Source organism: Anomalospiza imberbis, chromosome 1, assembly GCF_031753505.1.
Source record: "Anomalospiza imberbis isolate Cuckoo-Finch-1a 21T00152 chromosome 1, ASM3175350v1, whole genome shotgun sequence".
In the NCBI taxonomy this organism is placed as follows: domain Eukaryota; kingdom Metazoa; phylum Chordata; class Aves; order Passeriformes; family Viduidae; genus Anomalospiza; species Anomalospiza imberbis.
In genome coordinates, this window is record NC_089681.1 from 82,747,554 (window position 1) to 82,772,796 (window position 25,243).

General features: G+C 43.0%; 2 protein-coding genes across 7 annotated transcripts in view; both read left to right on the forward strand.

Moving 5' to 3' along the window:
• Positions 1 to 8,070, forward strand: part of RELCH (RAB11 binding and LisH domain, coiled-coil and HEAT repeat containing) — a 77,051-nt gene extending 68,981 nt beyond the window's left edge. For all 4 annotated transcript variants that reach the window (XR_011001435.1, XM_068197745.1, XM_068197739.1 and 1 more), the window contains 2 exons: positions 2,136 to 2,206; positions 6,289 to 8,070. Coding sequence is in view for 3 of the 4 variants with exons in the window: in XM_068197745.1 (XP_068053846.1) it covers positions 2,136 to 2,206; positions 6,289 to 6,409 (192 nt within the window). In the remaining variant the exon portion in view is untranslated. The remainder of the gene's footprint in view (positions 1 to 2,135; positions 2,207 to 6,288) is intronic.
• A 3,190-nt stretch (positions 8,071 to 11,260) lies between these two features.
• TNFRSF11A (TNF receptor superfamily member 11a) overlaps positions 11,261 to 25,243 on the forward strand; it is a 30,198-nt gene continuing 16,215 nt past the window's right edge. Inside the window, exons 1-3 of one of the 3 annotated variants that reach the window (XM_068197783.1) lie at positions 11,261 to 11,447; positions 12,909 to 13,021; positions 15,857 to 16,066. In XM_068197783.1, the coding sequence (XP_068053884.1) occupies positions 12,980 to 13,021; positions 15,857 to 16,066 (252 nt within the window). In that variant the 5' untranslated portion in view covers positions 11,261 to 11,447; positions 12,909 to 12,979. Of the gene's footprint in view, positions 11,448 to 12,908; positions 13,022 to 15,052; positions 15,276 to 15,856; positions 16,067 to 25,243 lie in introns of those variants that run through there. The other 2 variants (XM_068197772.1, XM_068197792.1) reach the window with 2 other exon arrangements.

The window sequence follows — 25,243 nt, forward strand, 5'->3', positions numbered from 1 at the left end:
ATTCTCCCCTTTGATCAAGGCTTCATATTGTTGATATTTGGAACATCTGGATTCAGATGTATAAAAATGTAGGAAAGCTCCAGTGCACCAGTGGAAATGATAAGTAACAAAAATTATGGTGGCTGTGCTTGAAAATTTCAGGGCTTTTTTGATACAGAACAAAAAGCTTGTTTTTTCACTAGAATTTTGAATGTATTTCTCTTGTATCTCAGTACTCTTGAGCGTTAAGTATTTGTATAACATTTTATGCAAATGGAGGACAGCAAATGTAGCAGGAAGAGTTGTAGTCCTGTTTGAATGCCACTCTCTGAAACACTCAAGGGTGTGTAACACCTGCTACCTAAAATGTTTCAAATGCTCAAGTAATACTTCTGGATAAATAAGAGTGAGCAGTGGCACAGGTCTGCAGACCAGGCCACATCTTATCAGTGTAATAATTGGTTGTGCTGCAGACTTGACAGAAACCAGAATTTTAATTGTTACAAATACATTTTAAAATAGTTATCAGTTGGTAGTAACCGTTAGTGACTGATCTGTATTTTAGAGATTGAAAATAGATTTTTTTTTCCTTTCTTGTATATATTCAGGTTTTGTAAGACAGTACTAATTTTAATTGCTTGTGGCTTTGAGATTTTAAGTTTAGTGTCTCAAAAAAGTATTTTGCTTTCTTCTGAGCTGTGGCAGAGGAAGTTTCCATTTATGCAGTGTGTATATGTATATATTAATAGTTTCATACTTTGCATTCTAACTTTTTTACCTGTTTCAAAACATGTCTTGGTTTGAAAAGACAGGTGTCTGCTAAGGAAGGCAGGAGCCTCTCTTGAAATGGAAAATGTAAACTCTCTCCCTCCGAATTGTTGTAATTTTGAAATTGAGGGGCTCTCGGACAAAGATATGGGAGTAAAAACGGTTCTTTATTAGGAAAAGTAAAAATAAAAATGCAGTAATACAAAACAACAGTGTCAGATTCAGTATGCAACCTTACACCCTGTGGGTCAGGGTGTTGGTAGCAGTCCAATTGAAATGGTGGCTGCAGTCCTCCTGGAGTGGCAGATGTGGTTCTGTTGAAGCAGTGATCCTGTAGAAGGGTGTAGTTTTCCTCTGAAGGTCCAGTGGTGGTGTAGATGGGCCTGGTCTTCCTCTGGGAATCCAGTGGAAAAAAGGCTGCTCGTTTGGGAATCCTGTGGGAAAAGGCTGCCTGTGGTGTTCCAATCTCAGATTATATCCAGGTAGGAATGCTTGGTACCTCCCCTTGGGCGGAGCATCTCACAATGGGATGATATAATTTTATCAGCCATGCCACTCAATGGCCCATCAACAGAAGATATCTCCTGGGGGGAGGATTTGTTGTGGAAGAGATAAGCTGCCCAATTAACAGGAGATAACTTCCCCACCTCTAACAGACAGCAATAGAATACACATCCCTGGCCACATCTTTCATTTGCGACTTAAGACAAAACACTTTTGTCTTAATGTGTTAAAACAGTACTGTTGTGAATAGGGCAGGGATTCATTTATCTGCCCCATGAATTAACTGTATGATTTTGTTTTAAAGCCTGCTATTGGGACTCATTTCCTTATTTTTGGATAAGTGTAAAAATATCAGTGTGGAGGTGTCTTCAGTCTTAAATACTCTGCAGAAGCCTTTAACACTGTAATTGCTTAAATAAAAGGAAAAAGCCATGAGTCACAGGAACTCTGGAAGACACCAGTGGAATGGTATCAGGTTGATTTTAGCACTTCCTTCCATTAAGATGTTGTCTTAGGGTACCATCACACTTTTTTCTTTCCTTGCTTTTTCTTTCATGCATAATGTTCATGAAGATATAGTGTGTCACAGATGTGGGTTTGTTTTAGTGCTGTTTTTAAAAGCCTGGGGCAAAAGGACGGAGTCCGGAACTTCTGTAACTATTTGGAAAACATTTTCTTCCTTAAGTTATTTTGAACATTTTTGTTTTTTCTAACCACAAGGCATTATCAGATAACTGGAACACAAAGGCACTGGGAAAAAAAATAGGGAAATGTTTTAAACAGTTCTGCTAATGTCAGAATTATTTGCAGAGTAGATTTCATAAGTGTTAATGTAAAAGGAAAAATGTCAAATGTCATGTATCTCTCTTCTTTATGTGTCTTAGGTTATTTTGAGCTCCATGATAAAAGAATGTGAACAGAAAGTGGAAAACAAGACCGTCCAAGAACCGCAAGGGTAAGACTTCCACTTCCCTTTTTCTATGTGCCTCCAGAATAGTGCTCTGCAGAGTGTATTCCATAATGCTGTCCAAGGTTTGTGACCTGAAATCCTGCACTGACATATGCTGTATTTGAAAACAGATTTTGGAAACTCTATTACAGTGGTTGTTTCTGTCTCCAGTATAAAACACAAGACAACAATTATTTTTATAGGAATGTCGTTCTTGGTTCTTAATTTTTTGTTCATTTAAAGCTGTATTTAAATTTCTGTCCGGAATCTGAGAAATCAGGGAGTGCCTGGCCTAAGTGCTTAGAGCAACATATGTAGCAGATACTTTGCCACCCATGGGGGTGGCAACATGCAGGCTGAGGGAATTGTTCTGATCCTGGGAATGGCTTGCTTCAGACTGGTTTGCGCAGGACTGGTGCACACAAGAACAGTTTCTCCGGTGTATAAACTGACCCCTGTGTAAATGTGCTGGTTAGGCAGTAGGCTGACTTTGGGAAAATGCCACCTTTGTTGCACATTGGGAAAACACCTTTTCCATGAACACAGAGTAAACCCAGCTCTCCAGGGAGGCAGCAGACACACGGTGCATATGCATCCATTTGCTTCACATGTAGAGATGGTGTCATTTGTGTGCACTTCCTGATAACAAAAGTAGCCAACAGACCCACCTTGGATGTGGAAATTTGGAATGCTCAGTGTCATTATGAGGAGTTTCATGTGCTCTGTTGCCTGCTTATTGCCTGGTAAATTCTTGTGGATTATTATATAACTTAACAAATCCTTAGCAGTGTTGCCAAGGAAGTGTGTGAGAAGGTATCTGAAAAGAGAATCTGTTCTCAATCACAATGCTTTGTCATGAGAATTGAGACAATTACTGAAGCTTCATGTCATGCTTCCTTATCTGTAAAAAACTGATAAAATTTCCTTCTCGAAAGAGGCCACCTATGGTCCTGGAAGCAACTGGTAGTTTGAGAATGACTAAAATAAGAAAGGTGTACAAGAACTCAACGGAAGAAATGTAAAGTAGAAAAAGGGTCAGTCTCTCCTGCACCAAGTAAAATACTTCAGGCTTTACTAGTAGTAAATACTTTGAAATTAATATTAAGCCATTACAGAAACAGATAAATGCAAACCTCATACAACATATAATGTATTTTCTTTAAGAATGCAACTGCTGAAAACTAAGATATGAAAAGGATAAGTCTTTGCAGTCTGTTCCTTTGTTCTTTAATTAGCCTTCCCCTTTCTTATTCAGCGTCAGGCTATGGTTGTAGTCTTGTGCTGTACTGTACAAAATTAACAAGAAATATTTTACCACTGAAGAAATTGTCTTTTCATATACATAAATATCTCTGTTTTCTTACTAAGTGCTTGCTAATTTCAGTTCCTAATTTCAATGGCAAATACATATTTGAACAAAGGATTTAAATGCAACTGGGATATGAATTGCTGGGGTTTGTTAACAGCATGGCAGTACACACACACAAATATCAAAGCGGGTGCAAAAGCAATCTTCTGATGTTCTTATCTTGTCTTCTCCCCTTGCTGTTAGAAAAGCTTGGTCAAATGGTCAAATAATACGGGATCAAAGAAATTGTTTTTTCAGAAGATTAAACTCTACATTTTTAAATATTGGATAGCCACTTTTGTTAAACATTTTGTTTAGCAATTAACAAGGTATTTTAATCTTGGGTAACAACTTACATTACAATCTGATTGCTATAATATGCCCGTTAGGAATGTTTGTTTTGGCCTAGAGCTTCCCCATAAAACAGGCAGAACTCTGTGTAGCATCTGATTAATCTAGACACCAGGAAAAATTTGATGTTTACGCATTATTTTTATTTGTGTGTTGGGTTTTGTTTTGGTTTTTAAATAATGGATTGTTTTAAACAAGATATACTATTGCTTTGTTGGGTTCTTCGATTACTTTTTAAAGATGTGAGACTCAAATTATTTGATCTCATATTAATTTTTGCTATGTTTAAATATTCAGTTTGCATAGTAATGGAAGTACTTTGGAGGCTATTTATTTTGGATATTTAAACTTTTAAGTATGCAGGATGCTGTGGATTATGTTTCTGTTTCCAGTAACAGTATTAGAAAACATGATGATCTAGGCTCTGTAATTGTTACTGTTTAGTTTTTGACATCAGATGCCTGATATCCCCCAAACTGTTTCAAGAACCAATGGAACACCTCCTTGTTTTCCTCAATCTTATTCAGGATCATTAGACTAATGAAAGCACAGCTTGTTTAGAACTAATGGTTTGTCACCAGTTGCTAAGCTTTCTTTTCTGAAGTGAGCAGTTTTATTTTCTTAATGCTGCTAATGCTTGGAATGTACAGTATTTCCCAAATAAGTTTTCGTAACTATGCACAACTCTAGGATACCTCATAGCCTGAGATAGCTTCTTGTCCTTAACTAGCTGATAGTGAGAGCAAACTGTTACTTACATAATTTATATGCCCTTGCTTTATCATGAAATCAAAGGAAATTGCAAAATGCATCCATCTTATTGTAGCAGTAATTTCCCAGCTGAGTTTTATCAGCTGGAAATATGTGATTCATTAGTTGACTGGAGATGTTTAATCAAGCCAAAGATGTCTGGCTATATGACTGTGCCTGAAATAAATATTTTACTTTAAAAGTTTATAATTAAACAATTTACAAATCCACAATACAGCTGTAGTGAGAAGCTTCCCTTTTATTTTTAAGGTACTTTAAAAAGAACCAGAAATCATTATTACTAAGCACCTTTTTTCCGTAGTGTGAAATGGGAGACAGTACTGGGTACATCCCTTCTACCTTTGAAGAAATCATTCAAGGTCTGTTGAAACAATTCAGAGTTAACTTCAGTTTTATCTCCTTGATCCAAGTGCGTCTAACAGAACTGTTTATAACTTTTCACACTGAAAAGTCAGTTCCTGGAATCTGGCCTTTGCCACTGAGACAGATTTTGTGGTCTTAGCTATAATTTTGAAATGCTGAGTTCACAAGGGAGAATTTATTTGGTAATTTTTTATAAAATTGTCCTTGTCCAATGTTGAAAAACACTTGCCATTTTGACTACAAATACAGGAAGTATGGAATATTTGTTAATATTCTTGCTATGTACATTTGCTCTGTCTTGAGACAGATGACACCTACTATGCTAAACAGTTATATAAATCTGAACTTGAGCTCACTGATATGTTGTTAATTTTTAAAAAATTAATTTCACATAATAGGGATAATTTCTTAACATATTATTCAGAGCTTAGCTTCAGCATTGATTGGATTGCTCCTTCCAGTCCAGTTTGTGGGAAACCTATGAACTCTCCATTGTCCTATCTAGTATGTCTCAATTAGAAACATCCAAGCACAGGTAACAGGACCCATGTTCACAACACCCAGAAGAAGAAGCTCCTTACCCAGCAAGGGGCTGACCCAGTAGGGCTCAGGGTGGGGTTTGCAAGAAATTTATAAGGTGATCAAAGGCAAGCTGATCAAGTAATATAAAATAAAAATTTATTGAGAGTTACTAGGTTGACAATCCTCACAGTTTTTAACTCTGCTCAGTTGAAAGTAGTTGGAAAATAAAGAGTTGAAAATTAAGGAGAGAGGTCATGGTTTTGTACTTACCTTGCTTTTGCTCGTCTCTACACATCTGCTAATGTCACTGTTGGAGGCAGGTTACTTGGGTTAGAAAGGTCTTTGTCTGAACTAATACTGGTGAACTTACACTAAATAAACACAAGGATTGACATTTCTGGTGAGATGGCAAAGCCAGTCTTTCACAGAGGTATTTGTCACTACAGGAACTCCCTACTAGGTAGCGAATGCTAATGTGGTGACATCCAAAGGTACTAAAAATTAGTGTGCACAAAAATATTTTACCGTTTTCACAGGCACTGTGAGCACATTATAATAAATTTAACAGTGTATATATGGACTCGGTAGTGATGGGTTTTCAATTTTTCTTCACAGACTGGTCTTTTTTGTTGAAACCTATGAAACACAAAGACAATTTAGTTGCTTAATAAATAACAACATAATGTTCTTTGTAATTTGTAGTCTCATGCCACAAAATGTTTTCCTTTCCTAGCTCAATGTCAATTGCAGCGAGCCTGGTAAGTGAAGATACAAAGACCAAGTTTTTGAACAAAATGGGCCAACTGACTACATCAGGTGCAATGTTGGCTAATGTGTTCCAGAGGAAGAAGTAAGATGGGAAAAGGAACTCCCAGCTAACACTAAGGTGGACCTCACAGAGACTGGTTCCTGTACTTGAAGTACTTGCCTTTTAATTTCTTCTGTCTTATGTTCTTGTAGTATAAATTTATTCTAACCTCCAAAGATATTTGCACTGCTTTTGAATATCGCTGTGTATCTGTTAATTTTGGGTTAACTGTGGTTGATATAAAACTGAAATCATAGTCTGTACCAAGTCCCTGTTCTGTGTTCTTGTCTTTCCAGCATATTTTTTTTAATATAGTGGAAGGTTTAGGGTTTTTTTATTTTCTGACAGGATATCAGCAAATATCTGTATTATACATGGAGCTATTCTGATGGTACTTAAAATAATGTAAATTTGAAGTCATTGTCATGAAGTAATAAAAGTGGAGATTACTTATGTATTTAAATTATGAAAGAGTAATGCAGATTTTTTAATTATGTTTCTAAAAAGAAGAGGAAGAGCCACCAGCATTTGTCTGTGCTTCTAGGGTTGTTTTTGTAAGTATTGTGCATCTTGAATCCAGAGGAATTGCAGTATCTAATGTATGAGACTGCTTGCACTGCATCAGTCTGCAGGGAATGCTCATGTTTCACATGCTTTATGCCGACATTGTAAATGCTGTACAAAGTCCTTCAGATAAAATTCTCACACCTATGTGTTTTTTTGAGGGATTTTTTTCCTTTTGTAGGGGTTTTTGTTTTATTTTAAAGCACTTTACAAGTCTACACATCCACAGGCACAACCATTAAGTAAAGGAAATACATGATAAATGAATAAGTGTGTAAGCTACTACACGGGATCCCCAGTACAGTTCTGCAGGCAGAGGAAAACCTTATGCAGGAGAGAGACAGCTTTCATCTCGCACTCAGTGTGCAGTTCTGTGGACTTTGAAAACTAAAGATATTTTGTTGTTTAGATTGAATTTCAGTTCAAATTTAATATTGGAGTGTTTGAAATTATGCTGAGTTTGATGTGCAGTTTCTTTAAAATGTTAAGTAGACTCTGCCTACCTACTATTTGAAAATTGCATTACATGAAGTATATTCAACTACCAAATATTTTTCTTAGCAAGGAAGCATTAACAACTAAATCCTTTTCTTCTTATACAGCACTTTTTCCCCCCCTCTTTATGTCAAGGTAAGCTTCTGAAAGTAAACTCAAGTGCATGCATGAACTGGTATGAGGTAGCAAAATATAAAAGCTCAGGCGTTCTCTGACACAGTACCAACTCAGCTGGAAGTATGGACATCTTTGAGGACAGGGAACGCCAAAAAGAGCAAGGGAATAAAGTACTCCCCCCTGAAACAGATTATGGATGGAATAACAGGTCGGGTATCACCCTTAGATGGAGATAACTTGGGGCTTCTGCCTGCTTCATTTCCGTGCCTGTTGGCTCTGCATACGCTGTTCCTGCCACGGCTGTGTTGTGACAGGGCCTGCTGCTCATGTGTGTGCCATCAGTCCCCTTGCACTGCACTGATGGAACGTTTCTCTGGAGGTTACAGACAGCTCCATGCCTTTGTGTTGCTCGTTACCATGAAATTATGCTTTTAGCAGACTGACTGTGAAATGGAGACATTCCTGAGGAATGGGAAGTGGTGACGTTCCTCTCTATTGTTCTGTTGTCAATAAAAAGTTTTGTATACCTGCCTTGTCTTGTTACTTCTGCTCTTCTCTGAAAAAGATAATCACATCAACAGAGCTGTTACAGGAGAGACATCTAATGCACAGAAATTGTTTAGCCTTAACTCTTTTTACATAGCAGGTGGTAGGCTGAACTTGCTCAATTTCCTTTGCTCTTAGACCTGTGGCTTTACTGCCATTTTCATTCAGGGTCTCCTCCTGTGTCTCCTGTGCCACAGTTTTGCTTTGGATTTTTTTTTCTCCTTCTCTTTTCTGACTTCTCGAGCAGTTGCAGTGCCAGAGACAACTCTGTAGCCATGAGACTGAAATAACAGGTCAATGGTTAAGCTGCTGCTTTCTAAAGCAGGGCAGCTGCCTGTGAGAGTGGCTGCTCACCGACACTGAGCTTCATCCACTGTTTGGAAAACTTGCTATTTCACACGAGCCAAAAAACTGTGACAGCAATTTAAGTGTGGAAAAAGTGGGAGGAGACTCTTAGTTTGTTAGCATAAATGTAGCATCTTTACCCCCATAGGGTAATAGGTCCAGTCTCTCCAACCCCCTGAAAAGTGTAGCTTTTGCTACTCACGATTCTACTTCACACCAGTTGTAGGAATTTGAGTGAGGATTGCAGGAAGACTAGCACAGTACCTACTGAGGTGAGAAAATTACTGTGTAGGCAGCAAATTTCCAATGCAGATTGTCTTCGGGAGTTTTGCCTCCTAAATTTCAGGTCTCTGTTAGTATATGTTGGTTGCAGGAGTTTTTCAGTGTTTATTAGTTTTCAAATATGAACAGACTTTCAAGATTGCAAGAAGTTGTTCCGTGTGGGGGGCTTGGTGATATTTGGGTTTTTTTCTGGTTATTCCTCCTAACTCTGTCACTGTAACATTCAGGACTGGAAAATAAAAGAGACACCTATTTAATTAGAATAATTACCAGAATATTTTAAATTAACCTTCCTTCCCCCTCCCCCCACCTTTCCTGTTATTATTCAAAATAAGTTAACCTTTTGGGAGAAAATGTTTTGTTAAAAAAAGCAGTTCATCCCCTAAGGTTTGTCTTCAATTGCTTATGGTTCTGCCTGACTAAGGATTCTGTAAAAAATCTAAATGTTTGCTTTATTTGCATTGCCTGAACTTCTTCAACTTGTTAGCTTTAAATGTTAAAAATATCATGCTGCCCCTGGTGAAATTTCAGACAAAATCTTAGTGTATTTATTTTAAATATTGACTCTTGTGTTCTTAAACAAAAGTGATCAGTGGGCTGAAGGCCCCTGGCTGCCTCAATATGTTTTCTGTAGATTAAGCATAAAGCTAATTGGTATTATGCCTATGTTTGGTTCTGAAAGATTGTTTTCTAGCACTCTATATTAGGCAAATTTCTCTTTTTGTATCTTCTAAGCAAGGTGAATTAAGGGAGCTCTGTAAGAAAAGCTGCTCAGTCTTCTTCTGTTAGTATCTTTCTACTCCCCTACTGCACCAAGAAGAAAAACAATCCTGCTATTACTGTAGATGAAAGTATATTCTGGTTAGGAGAAATAAAAGCATTGTTTGAATGGATTTGGGGCTAGAAAAGGTAAGGAAGCTGATGGATTGAAAGATTTAAAATTATCCATGAAAAACATCTGTTGTGAAGAACAAGGAGGAGTTTTTGTAATATATTGTGGGAATTCATTGCTACATAGGGATGATAAGATTATTCAAAAAGATTCTGCAGAAGAGCAGATTTGTGGGATATTTCTGCACTCTCTGTTGTGACACTGTTAATGTCATTTTCTCTGTTCCAGGAGTCAGTGGCTCTGTATTTTAGTGCATTTATGAAGGTGAGTATGATGCATTCCAAATGTTTAAAGTAATTTACCATATGGAACTTACTGATGATGATATTTAAATGAACCATGAAGCACCAGCACAGGTTCATGGAGCAGAAAGTCACTGACGTGTTGATACAGCAAACTGATTGGCATGGCACTGATCCGAGGTGGAATCACAGAAGTTCCTGCATCAAATGTAAGTGCTGATGAATAACAGGAATGAAGGCAACAAGATTTCAAGGAATCTAGTTCACTGCTTTTCTGAGTGCATTTGGCTAATGTTTCTAGTAAATACCTTTGGATCCATAGCTAATTTGGTTTAGACTATGAAATTGGTCAACAGAGGCCCAGAGGAGCATGGTTGTTGAATAAAGCTGTTCAGGTCCTGGATGTCAGCGGTGTACACTGATACATCGTGTATTAACTAATCCAGGTAAGTAACCATGAATAAGTAATCATTTGTCCAGAGAAGCTGTTTCTGAGGTTTAGCTTAGAAGCTGTTTTAAGGTTTCCTTAGGTTTAATGCTGGCCAGTTTTCATCCATACAGGTAAGCTGTAGAAAAGATGATTCTGCTTACAGAGTTAGTAACGACCAAGTCAGTGGCAAAACACCTTTGTCTTTGGAGGCATCTGCACTATGTGCTGAGCTTGAATGTGCATCACACTTCCAGTCTAGTGAAAGACTTCCTTAGGCTGAAGATTTCCATTTCCTAGAAACTTCTGAACATAAGCAGTTCTACTGCAAAAGTCAGTGACTTGAAACAGTGACTCACCACTTGGTGTCAAGGGCCAACACCATGGCAGCGGTCAGTCTGGTTCCTTTCCCAGCGCTGGGATTGCGTGTGCTTGCTACTGCCTCCCTCAGTCACTCCATGTCAGGCTGGTCTGCACCCTCTTGAGTTCACCATCCCACAGAAGCAGAGGGCTGTTCTACCATTTAAATATGTTTGCAAATAGGGCTGTTTGCTGTGTATTTGAATATTGCCATTCCCAGAACTATTGTGACTGTGGCCTTGTGCTGCTGCTCCTTGTCCTGCACTTTTACAGAGTTTTCTCCCATTCTGTAACACCTGAGAGGCCTCTTCAGGAGATGGAGGCAATACAGTGGAGTCCTGCTGAAGTGACAGCAGCTGTAAAAGAGCATGTGCCTTGTAGCACATGTGGGTCGTTCTGTCAGGCATTTGCGCCTTCCCTTTAAATACACTGCAAGGGGACGGGAAGTGGTGATGGGGAAGAAGCAGCTGCAATGCTTAATAGTCAATAAGGGCTCATGTAAGTTTGATCCCTTGCTGACAGATGAATGCACTCCATTGATCTAAGTATGAGTCATCTCAATCAGGTGAGTTTTCAAAGGAGTTTGGGATCATTAAGTGTGCTGTTAGATAAAATGGCAGGGTGGCTCTGGGGAGCTGGTAATGGGGTATTGCCAAGGGGTTAGGGTCTCAGGCCCCCTGTTGTTAGGTGTTTGCCAGCCTTAAAGACTCATTCATCTCCAGGGCTTGAGGAGTATCCTGGGCAGAGCAAGCTCCCCAGGCCATGCCACTATTGTTCTTGTCCCAAGGATGAATATATGACTCAAGTCTTAGAGGTCAACAGGTATCTTATAAACATCAAATTTAAAAATTTGCCATGACTTTGTATTTCCTCCCTGGAGTATGTAGGCATAGCTGTTGCCACAGTGGCTGGTGATAACCTATCAGCTCAATGTCTGCTTGCACGTACTTCAAATATCTGACGTACTAGCGGTGGGTGGTTGGGAGCATTTTTCTTTTGAATGCTGTGGACTTGAGGTTTTTAGACAGGCATTTAGCAGTGGTACATTTTTGTGGGATTGTAAAAGGTGTGTTGTGTAAACCACACCAGTGTGACTAAGGAGCTTTATTATAGTTGCTCTGTCATGGGAAATATTTGTGTGTTTGAAAATTTCAAGGAGACTGGGCAAAAGAATGCTATGGAAACTTGCCTTTCAGAGGAAGAAGAGTTCCAGGTTGACGACATGATTTTGTGTATGGTCTGGGGTTTTTTGAAAGTAATAGATTTTTTTTTAATTTATTTATTTTAATAGCTAGAGTTCTCAAATAAAACTAGAGCCTCCTGTGCTAAAATGTGCAGATATTTTTCTACCTTTTTTCTCCAAGTGTAGAAAGCTCCACATGTTGGGTCATACAGTAGGGCTCCCTCCCTGCAGTGGGTGATGAGGCAGCTGAAAGCAGCCTTTCTCCCTGGTCCCATGGCAGACTCTCTGCATGGATTGCTGGTACTCCAGAAGCTGCCCTGCAAGCCACCTGCCCCACAGGGCATCCCCCTGATATAGAGGGATCTTTCCTAGAGCTCTGACTTGGCACTGCGCTGCCTTTGTTGCTCACCTGCTGAGAGGCAGGTGCTCATATTTACACAGCCTGTATTTAGTCCACAGACTGAAACCCCAAATAACCTTTGTGACACATACTGAAAGAAAACCATTGATCGTGATTGATCAAAACCCTTCATCTCATCCTCTATCCCTCGGCAGCATGTGAGAGGTAAGGGAATGCCTTCACAGCCTTCCTGCACATGAGAAAAGGTTTCTTAGGGTGCAACCATCTGCCTTTCAGTGTTGCTTCTCTATCTAAGAAGAGAAGATCCAGGTCACTTTGAAGACCTGGATTTAACACAGAGCCTCCTGGTTCTCCCTCCTGGGGAAAGGGGCATCACAAGGTGTTGGTGTCCTTATGCAAGTAAGGGGAGCTCAGTGGTATGGATAAAGTGAAGAACAGCTAGGGACGTAAACATGACTGTACAGGTGCTGCTCAGATGCTCTGGAGTATCCACCAAACCATTCCTGGCCTTTGCATTTTGGGTTGAAAGTTTTGGAAAGATGGGAGACAAATTCAGGCATTGACTGGGACAGAGTTGCCATTTATCCAAGCTCCTGTAAAAGAGGAGTTTTTACACTCATGCTGAAGGGGTGTAATTTTCACCCAGCTACAAAACTTGCAGTGTTACATTGATGTAGATAGCAACTTTTAGAATAGCATTTAGCAGGTAATACCCACTTTTCTCTCTCTAGGAAGGAAGTAAGAAGAGATCCATACTGACCACAAGCCCTAAGCGGTTAGCTGGGCTCACGGTTTGTTTTCCATGGCAGGCATCACCAAAGAAAGGATCCTGAAATTATCCAAGGTATTATTTTCATTCTGTCACACCACTAAGGCTGCACAGGGTTTTCCATCTCTCCTCTTTCATAAGAGCTTCCCAAAGACGAGTCCAGTTTATGCTTGTGTGCCACAGTGGTGAACAGAAACAAGAGGCACCCAAATGCCACCGTTAAGTTTGAAACCTGAATATTTCAAGCCTTTTGGTTTTATTCAAAACAACAAAATAATGTTGTGTAAGAGAAAAAAAATACATTCTAGAACAGGCGGACAAACTAGATTTGGTATAAATGTTTAGGTTTTATCTGTGCTACATAGAATGATATATGCGATAATTGTGACAGAACTGACAGTGCCACACGTTCCCCGGTTCATATTTTATAGCATTCACATTTTAGTTTCTAACAATCTACTGCAATCCATAATTAAGACTGTAAAGCACCCCGTAGTGGCTTCTGCGGGTTTTGGCTCAGAAACATAAAATTTAACTTGGAGGAAAATATCTGAGCTTTCAAAAAGAGGTTGTTTTCACATAGTGGTAGAAAATGAGAAAAATTTCAGCCCAAACAAGAAATATTTCAGGTAGGGTCAGGGGTGAGAATGCAAAAGTAATTGAGCTGATGTGCAGTACTGACTGCTCTGGAGCTTCTCTGAGCTGCACAGGGCTTGGCTTTACTCGATGCCTTCAAAGTCTTCACTTGACACCTTCAGAGCAAGCTGATAACACATCTAACTGCTCGTGAGAGTGTGAGTTTGCTCTTGTTAATCTCTGGTTAGAACGAGCAGCTGGTAAATAAACACAGCCTATAGCCTTGGTGTTGTGCTAAATGTGAAAAGGGGAAGAGACTTAGCCGACTGTTCTGTTTAAAAAGAAACATTTCCTTGTACCATAAACACAAACATTTTAAAACATCCCTGCTGGCACAGAGCTGCATGTTTTCAGCAATGAGTCAACGAGGCTCTGGCAGAAGGATCTTGCCCCGGTGCTGTCCCTCCCTCTCAGTGGGCTCCCTCCAGGACCAACCAGGGCTAGCAACGCTGCCAGCAGCTGGGCACACACCTTTGCACATGTCACGCCTTACCTTGCAAAGCCCTGGTGAAGTCGGCTTTGCATTTGTTGCCTACCAGGCAAGCTGGGTGCTGTGGCCATCCCCCCTACTCCTCACTCCCAACTCAGTTCTGTTCTGGACCAGCAGCCTGTCCAGTCCAAGTGTGGCGAGACCCTGACGCCTCAAGCAGGGTGGCAGGGCTCTGACACTGCACTTGCAAGCTCGATGGCTTGCTGAAACCCATCAGCATGATCCTTGCCCAATCACCTCCAGAACAGTGAGGGCATCAGGAGCAGCTGCTGCCCCTAAGCCAGGCACGTCATGCAGTGCTGCTTTGAGCCACAGCCCACTGTGGAGCATCAAAGTCACCTAGGGGCCACCTGTGCCCAAACAGCCACGTGGTGTCAGAGAACGAGGCCGGGACGTGCAGGAGCACAAGGACCTCAAACAATACCTGCCTGAGCACAGATCAGTCAGGGCCCGATGCTTGCTGAGCACACTGCGGGGGTCAAGCAACTTTAGGGAGATTAAAAAGGCTTTATGGCCCCTGGAAACTATCTGGGGGTGAAGGTCATAGCTTGATGTTACTGTGCAGGCAGGCCCTCCACTAGCTACAGGAAAAAAGCTCAGCAGCTGTTTCTGTCCTGAGTGTATCATTCCTGTGAGCAGAAATCAGACAATGGCACCACCGAGGAAGGATGAGTTTCCAATAGTCTCTTCATCTTTTGTGTTTGAATGTATTTATTTATTTATTTGAAAACATAGAGAAACTCTAGGGGTTTTTTTCCTGGTCAAGGGTTAAATCTAAATACATAAGTGAAAGAACAACTTCCTTCTTTGCCTAAGTCAGAAACATGCTCCCAAGCTTATTTCTCATTATGTGAGCACAGGGCAGGTTTTGTGTCCACAGGGTCAGCTCCGCTGGATCCTCAGCCTGTGTAAATAGCCGGGCCCTGTCCTGCCGCACCACAGAGGATTCCCGATTCTCTGTGAGACCAGGGACACCGCGGGCCCTGCCGGGCATGCCACCAGCTGCAGCCACTCGCCTCCAGGCAGGGCGGCTGCCGCAGGGCTGGCGGTGGAGGCTCTTTTGGGGGTCAAGAGGCCACCGTGCAGCGTTCCGAGTCAGGTCGCAGGGCCTGGAGTGGTTTGGGAGAGCTCCCAAAGCACATCTTCCGCTTTTCTTCCCCTCTTGGCCGCAATCCCGTCCGCCAGCTCCCGACATCAGCTAAAGTTCGTGGAGGGGGAAGGGAGGAGGACCTCGAGCTGTGCCAGAAGGCCGAGGCTGGCACCCACATGTTGCACGGTGGGTCTGTCCCACTGTCTGTCCCGAGAGGGGACAGAGCACGGGAAGCTCACAGGAGCTTTCCTCAGGGCTGGGGGCAGACCCGAGACGCATGGGGGGCGAGTGGGAGGCTGCCTGAGGCCCAAGACGTCCTCTGACAGTGACAGGCGATACCTCGGGGCGTGAGGAGAAGGCAGCAATTCCAGGGGAGACTGACAGCGAGGAAAGGTGCGGGGGGCTGGAACGGGAGAGCGCAGAGGCGGGGGCAGGTGGATGTATGGCCCTGTCGAGAAGGACTGACCGGGAATGCAATCCCCACCGGCCGGAGGAGGGACGTGGGCATGGTGACTAAACTTCTTGTAAAAAGGGGTGGAGAAAGGAAAGGGAGGGACAAGAAGCGAGGAGAAAAAAAAAAAAAAAAAAAAAAGCCGTGCATGTCAAGGCTGAGGAAATGCTGTGGGAACTACAGCCAGGCGCCTTTTTTTTTTTTTTTTTTTTTCTTCTTCTTCTCTCTTCTCCCCTCGTGTAGCTGAGAGGAAGGAAAGGAAGAAAGAGAAGTAGTCAGCTCAAATGTGCCTCGCTGCGCTGCCGGGGCGCGGGGGCTTGGCTGGAAGGATCTAGTTTCCCTTCGGTGGCAGGAAAAGGAGCCACGGGAGGAGGCAGAGACGCACACCCAGACATGCCCGTCCCGTCAGGCTGCTGGCTCCTTCTCCTGTGCCTCGCTGCCGCTGGCGAACAGGTAAGGCTGGGAGCCGGCGGAGGGGGAGGTGGGTGTCGCGTCCCGCCCGCAGGGTTGGTTTGCTCTCCCGCTGCTCGGGGCGATCGGCGAGGTCGGAGCCCGCGGCATCCCGCGGGGCTGGGCAGAACAGCTTCAGAACAGCTTCGCCTGCCTTGCCCCCGCTCTGCTTGTTTGGGTTTTGGTTTTGTTTTTATCCCAGAAACTCATAAGCTTCTCTCGCTTCTGTAAAGTCAAAGTAGTCCAAACCCAAAGTTGCAAAGGAAGCCAGGGGATCTGCAGGGAAAACAGCCTGCTTCTGCCCAGGACAGAGTGTGAGAAAACAGAAAATATTTGCAGTGAGGTTGTTGAGGGATATAATTTGCATGTAGAGTAAAAATTAGGCAGACTCCACCCTACCGAACAGATTTATTCGAGAGAGCGTGGGCACACTTGTCCTTCAGGCATGGGACGCGGGGTTTTCGCAGCCCAGGTTCAGCTTTCCAGCTTCCCCACCAGGATGAGTCCCCTCACGCTCTGGCCGTCCCGCCATGCAGAATGTTGGCAGCCCCCGAGCGGCCCCGGGACGTGGGCCGGCCTTGTGACCCCAGGTCCACGAGTGGGAGAGGCTGAGGCTCAGAGCGGCCGCGTAACTCGCTCGAAGGTTGATGTGCTGCTCATGGCAGAGCCAGGAACCCAAGCCCGGTGCCAGGTCAGCTGCCCCTTTCCCCTGACAGGGGAAGATCCGAGCGAGGTTTGCCTCTGTGGTTGTTTGCAAACACAGCGTGCTCTGGTCGCAGCTCTGTGCGATGCCAGGTGGCTGCTGGTCAGCGTGGTACACTTGGGATCGTGGCTGGTCTTCCCCTGCTGTCGGAAAGATAATTTTCTAAAGCCAGATTTTGTTTATCCTTGTCAATGGCGTTCATCGCGTTTCCTCCAGCAGTTTACATCGGCAGAAGCTTGCTTTGCTCTTTCTAATTATACAGCTTAAAAATTATCCTTCTCCCTTGTGGTTGTTTAGACCCTTCTAGACTGGCAGGATTTACAAATATCATGCTACCCTTTGTTTACACTTTATTTCCTCCATTAATCAATGTTTGGCAGCCTCGCTACCATTTGTATTTCTTTCGTCTGAACTGGTATTTTTTGTGTGTCATTATTTTCGATAAGTTATGTAACTTAAAGTGCTTCCCTCAACATGGGGCTGTAACTGGGCCATGGCTGGGTTCCCTGAAAGCAAGGTGCAGCTTCAAGAAAAAAAAGAAAAAGACCAAAACCAAAACAGAAAACCCTCTGCTGTCTACAGCTTACAATTTAATGTCTGGCCACACAGTCCTGAGAGCCTTTCCTTTGGATCCCTGGTCCTAAATATGTTGCCTAAAACCACACAGGCCTTTTTTTTCCCTCTAAAACATACGTTTCATTTTGTCCACCCTCACTCTCAGGCTTCTCTCAAATCGCTGCTTCCCAGGTGTCCTCCATATGTATGTGAATGAGCCTGCAAATTTCAAAAGTGACTTTTACATCACAGCTTTCAGAGGGTTTTCCCTGTCCCTCGGTATCCTCTGTGTTTCTCTTTTTTCCTGCCCTGGTGCTCAGGACTGATCAATGCTGCAGGAAGAGCAGACCTCAGCGCTCTTTGTACCTTTACTTCAGGTCAGTAACCATTATATGCCTGCTTCCTTCTGGAGCCATTTGGGTTTAGTGCAGTTTTTCCCTTTGGAATATCCTCATTGCCTGGAACCGGCTCAGCTTTTGACCAAACCTTGGAAATTCAGATTTCCGTGGTATAATTCCCAGCATGTTTCAGGTACCGTGATGTAGGAGCCAGAGCTCCTCATCATTTCTCACCTCTTGATTCATAGCCTTTCACAGGACACAGAACAAGGAACTTGTATTTATTTTGGGCTGATGTGTAAAGTCTTTCCACTGCCTCCAACACATGCTTAATTCTGAGTCTGTGTTTGTACAGGGTGCAACTTTGCATCGCCGTTGCTTTGGACAAGTAGCAGCAAAAATCTGTAGGAAGCTCCAGGAAAGCTGTAGCATAAAGATAAGGATAAAACAATTTGTCAAAGAGCCCATTAATTTAATATTCTTCCTTCAGGAGTGAGCAGAACAAGATATAGAATGTAAAAGGCAAGCTTAGAGAGCTGCTGCTCTGGAACAGCCTTTCAGTTTCTCCTTTATCTGACTGATTTGAGCAGTGGTTTCTTAGAAGAGTGTTGCTTTCTGTTGGAACAAATGTGAGAATACCTGTGGGAGGGTTGAGGTTTTTCTGATTAATTTGTGTTAGTTTAGACTGGTTAATAGGGTGGAATAGTGCTCGAACTGTGATATTTGCAATGTATTTCCTGCAAAGAATGAGAAGCATTTGGAAATGTAAGTTATTGCATACTCACTCATAATTCTGCTGAGAATAGACATGCTCATTGTCATAATTTTCACCAAAGAGGAAATGGGAACAGAGAATTTGTGACTTGCTCTAGGTCACACACCAAGCATGGAACAGAACTTCTGGGAACAGAGCTCAGCCCTACTTATCTTGTGCTTCAGCCACAAGATGATCTTTCCAAGGGATTTGTTTTGAGCACCTGTCAGAGGTATTTTGCTCTTTGGGGCATGATCTTGCTCAGTTTCTTTGCACTGAATAGTCATATCCCTTTCCTTGCTTAACACCAGTAAAGAGTATCAGTGCTACTATCAGATGGGAGTCAAAGTCTCTGAGAATGTGCATTTGCAAATGTGCAATAAATCAGATGCACTGCAGCTTCATCTCCCCTTGTGTGGCATGGAATGGGTCCTTCCACTACTCTGTAGCGTCTACTTCATAGATAAACTTTGCTTATTGCAAGCATTTGGAATTCTTTGCAATGTAGAAAACTTTTGGCCAAAATACAGTTTTTCTCTAACTTCCTAAAATGCACAGTCTCTGTTATCAGAGAAGGGGAAAAAGAGTGTAATAGTGACTGTACTGTGTTACACCGTGGGCTCTCCTGGTCCATTATTCCTGCTCTGATGAGGGCCAAAGGAACCATTCAGTAGAGCAAAACTTCTACAATATCTAATCTAAACTCCTGGATATATTCTACCATTAACAGCATGGGCTTCAAAGCTACTGTAATTCAGTTAGTTCATTTGTCAGAATTCCCTTGCAGCAGTGGTTCCTTGAAGAACACTGGCAAGCCTTCCATTGTTTTGCAGTTTCCCCCAGAACATGTGAAAAATCTTACAGCATCTCATATCAACAGAATGTAATGTATGCAAAACTACATCAACCCACAATTTAAGAGATCTGTCCCACTTCTCTTTTCATGTTAAGCATCATCTGCCCTATGTAATTGCTTCTTTCCCACCAACAGGACCAAAACAAATCTTTGCCACATTTCACAAATTGATAGAATTCAAAGCTTATCAGACATCTTGAGGGTACTGACCGATGTCATCTAGGTCACAGGTCTTTCTTCATACTTTGCCAGAAGGAAGAAAAAACCAAAAGAAACAGGTCAAGCAGAGAGATTAACTGCATCCCCAAGGATCTTTTTTTGTTTCTACTGCCCATTACTGTCTATAACCCTCAAGCTCAGAAAAGTGGAATGTAACTTGACAGCTAGGCAAGAACCAGTACAGATGGTAAAAGGGATGCATGTGTAACTACGACATAGAAAATCATGAAAACCTCAAAGTGATGCCCTCCAGCATCACTTAACATTATTTAACACACCCTTAACACTATTTAGAGGAATCATACATGAGTCACTTTGCTACGTTTTTCCATCTGTCCCTAGGAGTTCAAGTGGTGAAAGGCTCTCCTGTAGTAGGTACATGCACAGATGCAAGGAAAAGGCAGTGCTTGCTGCAAGGCTGTCCTCCTGCTTCTCCCTGCCCACTTCCTCTCTGTATGGCCAGGTCTCCAAGAAGTCTTTGTGGTGACCAGAGCCAGGAAGGTTCCTGCCACCACATGCTGTTACCACGGAATTTAGATTTCCCTCCATCCTGTGCCCCGTACTGCAGGGGGCTGCTCTGCAGCAAAGGCTGCTGGACACCTGGGGGAGATGGTTGCTTCGGGAGCTGGTTGAGCTTACACAGGACGTGTACAGAGATAGCTGGTTCATCATGCCATCATCTGCAGTTCTGCTCCTTGCATAGACTGTCCCCTTTCTTTCCATGGAAACTCAGCTCGCAAGGCAGCACTGGCTTCTGCTGCAGCCACACACCGCTGTTTTTAAGGATGCCTTGGTTGGCATTGCTTGCATGGAGAAACAGCTGCTCTGAGAATGGCTCATTATTGCTGATAGAAAACACAAAGGCAAATATTTGTGTGTTATAAATGCAAGATAAAAATTAAGTGATGTTTAACCAGGTTGCACTCTGGACTTGAGTAGGCCTTGGTCTGTGCAACAGAACAGCCTGCCTGCAAGAACTTGCCCTTTTTTATGACTTACTCTTTGAAAATGGTCCAAAGTTCATGTAGTAGAAGACAAACTCCACAAGCAGCAATGGCTGGAAGTCACCAGGTGGGCTGCAGGTGGGAATCTGGCTGCACTGGCACTCAGGGCAGCCTGCTGTTGTATCTGCCCTGTGCGAGCAGGACTTGGTGTGATGCTTTGGCACTCTGGAAAGCAGGTTTCCTGATTTGTCCCTGTCTGTGTGTCACCACATTTTGCCATCATATTTGTGATGGGGTGCCTTCTGGAGGGCTCAGCACTGCACAGCAGGAGCAATGCTGACATCACCCGGGCACTCCAGGACATCCTGGTTTGTGTCTCATACCTGTGTAGCCACTTCAGCTGCTTTGTGCAGGGCTTCCAGTGGTTACCTCTTTTGTTTGCCTTCTCAGGGTGTGAGTTCTCTGGGCATGGCTTTCTTTGGTGTTTGTGCAGTGCCCAGGATGTCATGGCTGCAAATGGAACCAAAGAATCATTAATCACCTTGGGGTAGTGCCCCATCTGTTTCTCACCAAAGTCTCACCAAGTTTCTCACAGGGATGTCTGCCCACGCAGGCCCAGGAAGGGAGTGGATACGTTGCCCTGGCTGGATGCCACAGTGTAGGCTGCAGCATCCAATCCTCAGCCTTGTTTTCTGGATCTTCTTCTGCCCAGGACCTCAGCAACGTCCCCACAGCAGAGGCATATTCCCCACACCTCTTGACCAGATGTGTTTGTGCTGCCCCCCTGCAGCATTCCCAAAGGAGTGGCTGGACCACGGGCTCTGGCAGGGAATGGCAGCACAGTGAGCAGGCAGAAAGCTGAGACCCAGGGTTGTTTCTTGGCCTTTGCAGAACCCTCTGGCCGCCTCCCCTCTTAAAATCTAGATAAAAGAGACCAGAAAAGGCTGTGTTTTGGTAAAAGAGCTAAGCTGGCCGGTTTAATCCACCCTGCAAGAGCCAATTAGCCAAGGAGGGGGAAAAATTGAGGTCATTCACCCTCACCACTTTGTGGCTACTCCAAAAGAAAAAAAAGTATATAGGGTCTGTTCAAGAATGGCGAAGAACAACATTTGTGACTGCAGATGGACGCAGAATATATTTAGTCAGTGGTCAAAGTGGAGGGAAAAGAAAAGAATCTTGTATGGAAATAAAAATACTGTGAAGTTTTGTTAGGCAACCCATTAATCTGGAATGCAGAAATACAGATAGGGAAAAATGTGCAACTAGGTTCATATGAAGTCCTAAAATTGCTTATGTAGCACACAAGAAAATCTATTTTGAGTGCATTATTTTGCCACAGTGAAGAGTTTTGCCTTAGGAGCAACATATGCTCCAGTAACTTTGCATTGTTTGGTAGCAAGGATGAGATGGTTCCTTGAATCTGATCTCACAGGAAGAAAAGCTCTCCCCTGCAATACCACATGTTGTAAAACAGCCTGCTTGTGGAAAGCAGCCAGAGCCTCTTCAAATCAGGGAAGAATATTTCCATAGACGTTACTGGCCGCAGCCACCGGCAGAGCTGGTTCCTCATGATGACACCTTAAGAATGAATTCATCAATTCTCAGCCCAGTCCTGAGCCCTTTAATAAAGGCAGCAATTCCTTCACAACAGAGAAGGTGCAGATGCAGTCATGCAGTCATCCCTCTAACTCACACTGAGGCAGAATGGTCTGTGGGTGTCACATGCATCCCCCCAGACAGCCATCATCCCAAGCAAGGGCTGCACCCCCACCACTTGCCCTTCATGTTTCTGCCTGCAGAGTATTCAGCAGTTGTTCCACGGCCAGTGCTAAAATCCAGGAGAAGGAAGCCAAAGCAGAGCATCAGGTGGTGAAAGCAAGCTTCCTCTCTTCTACAAGATTTCTGCTCAGGAGCTCAGCTAGGACTGTGGGATCTTGCCTCACATTGTAAGAGATTAGCATGTTATGTTCCATTCTGAGGGCGTGCTGGAAGAAAAGGGTACATAAATATACAGATTTTAAGCATAGAAAGTCCACATTGGACTCCTAATCTGGCATCCAGCCCAAGAAATCTGTCATGGTCATTTCTTCATTAAGACTCAACTTCAGCTGATGAAGCATAGAAAAATGATCTGCTGAACTAAAATGCAAGAGGAGTATGCTCCCCCTAAATCATTGTGGCTTTACTGGTTGTTTTTTTGGTTTGTTTTTTTTTTTTAATTAAGCGTGGATGGGTGTAGAGTTACTCATGATGAGTCATTGAGACTGTACTGCAGTGGTAAGGCTACTAAACTTTTCTTTGGAGCACTGCTCTCGCACCTGTTTAATCTAGAAGAGATTTGCCTCTGCAGGCCTTACCACAAGCACACCTAGGTATTAGCTTTGATAATGCCATTATTCTGCAGCCTTTATTTCTGCTTGTTATGGACTGTTGGTCTTGCTGTCAAGCCTTTTTGTTAAATATTTTGGTTTGCTTAGCTTTTGGGTTCTCAGTCTCTGATTCACCATCAGAGTATTCTACCTAGTAGCTGTTAGTTTTTGAATTGCTGCAGCTGTGGGTGCACGTAGGTTAAAGCACGGGGTTTTGCAGCAAAGTGCAGGCAATGTGTAGGTACTACAGACTGCCCAGGCAGTGAAAATGTTAAGTGTGCCCCTCTGGCTGTGGTGTGGAGATGACTTTGTCTCTGAATGACAAATTTTGTGCACATGATGGCAAGTCTTCAGCCCATAGAAGCAGGCTGGCTGATTCACAGCTTCAGTCAGTCCCTGTTTCAGCCCTACTGTCTCTCACCCCCATTGTCTCCCGACTGATATATCTGATATACCTGAGGTTCCTGTCTGCCTGCTCCCACCCCACTGTGAGAACCGTCAGTGCAGCACTTCTCCTTTGTGTAGCTGCTGGCCAGAAATAGCTCTGGTGGGTTTGAGATTGAGGAATGCTCCTTCCCACTGGTGGAGCAGCACCAGTTGCTCAGGTGTTTGCTTTTGGCTGCACATTGGAACAGAGGGATAAGGGGAATAGGCAGGACAGAACTTCTGCCACCATTTGCCCAAGTCCAGCCTGCACGTTACAGTTTTCTCTTCACCTCTTCATTATTGATTTTATCCCTTACGCTCTTTCTGGCCTCTTCAGGCATTCAGGCTCTAGCAGGGTTTTAAGGACCTATTTTTAAAAGTGAAATAATATTTAGTTTAAGCTGTTGCCATTTCCCGGCTCTATTTTACCACGTGGTGGTAGTGCTGTGATGTGGTTTACTGGTCACTGGAAAATTGACATCACCAAAAGCATTTCATTCACAATCTAAGATTTTTGTGATGAATTACAGACCTGCAAGCAAATAACTGCAATTGCAAAGCTGTGACTTGGGTGCCGCTTTGATTTAATTTTTATCAACAGTGAAGACTATCCATGAAGGAACTGTTGGATGCAACGTGATTATGATTAAGTCCTTAACACAGGGCTCCTCTTTCCCCTTGTACACCCACAACTGTAAAATTTTCCAGAGTTATTACTATTATGTGCCTCAACAGAGTGCCTGGGAGCTGCCAGCCACAGCAGGGCTCATCGAGAACCAGATTCTATTTTTACTCTTAAATAATTTTTAGGCAAGCCTCTGAAACTGGCAATGGGCTGAAGAAATCTGGGGTCTGGTTAGCTGTACTGCTGACCCAAATCAAGTAGGAGGCTGGAATACTGTGGGCACAGTTGGTACCTGTGAGGGGAGAGGCAGTGGCTCATATTTGAAGAAGCAGCAGCAGACAACTGCAGAGGCCCTCTTAACTGTGCTTGCAGGGGCTACTTCAGTTCAGGAAACATTGCTCATAGCTCACTCCTGTTGACAAAGGAGCCCCAAGTAAAGCCCCAAATCCACAGATTTTTTTCAGTTTTGTAGCAAGCAAGTCTAAAGACCTCAAAAGCAAGTGGTTTGAAAAAACCTGGGCTCCAAAGTATAAAGAAGAAGTGGTGTGTGCAAGGCGGGACAGACCATAGTTGTCTTTCCCATAGGTACTTTGATGCTGTAATAATAAATGGAGAAAAAAAAGTGCTTTGCTCAGTGAAACAATGACAGATGACTTGAATACTCTCCAGAAACAACTACACTGATCAAGAAGGTGTCATCTTAAAAGACAGCTATCCCTTGACGTGTCTCTTTACATCTCAATTTTTGCAAAACTGAGATTATCGCTAATGAGCAATCCTCATTGAGGCCTCAGGTTCTTGTTCAAAAGTGTCATGGGAAAAAGATTGTGGAAACCCCCAACCTTGTTCTTCCAGATTTTTTCTTTTAAAGGAAAGAGGCCCATGCAACTCTATCTTTTCTGAAATGTGAAGAGCAAGAAGAGTAATTTTAGCATCCATGACACACAGCTTCTGCTGCCCTCTGATTGCTCAAGGGAGCAAAGAATAAATATTTCTTTAAGCCTGAGGACAGGAGTCTGAATGCTGCCGGTTCTCCCCTTCAGAAGCACCTGTGTGTGTGTTTTTTTAAGGTGTGAGTAACACAGTGCTGCTTTGTAGTGCTGTCGTTGATGTTCTCCAACCCTAAAAGCACAAGCACACTCTTGCTTAGTGTCCCTTTCAACAAATAAGCAAGAAAAAAACCCAAACCCAAAGCTGAAAAGTCTGCCTGCAGCTCAACACCAAAACACAATCTTTCTGCAAACCTTGATGTAAGCATGCCTGTTTTTCCAAAGTCCATTGTAGTAATCATGTGCTTAAAGGTAAGCAGGTGTTGGTGTGTTTTACCAAACTGGATCTACCAAGCCTGGAGGAGGTTTGTCTTTTTCCCCCTGGCTTCTTCCCCTGTTGGA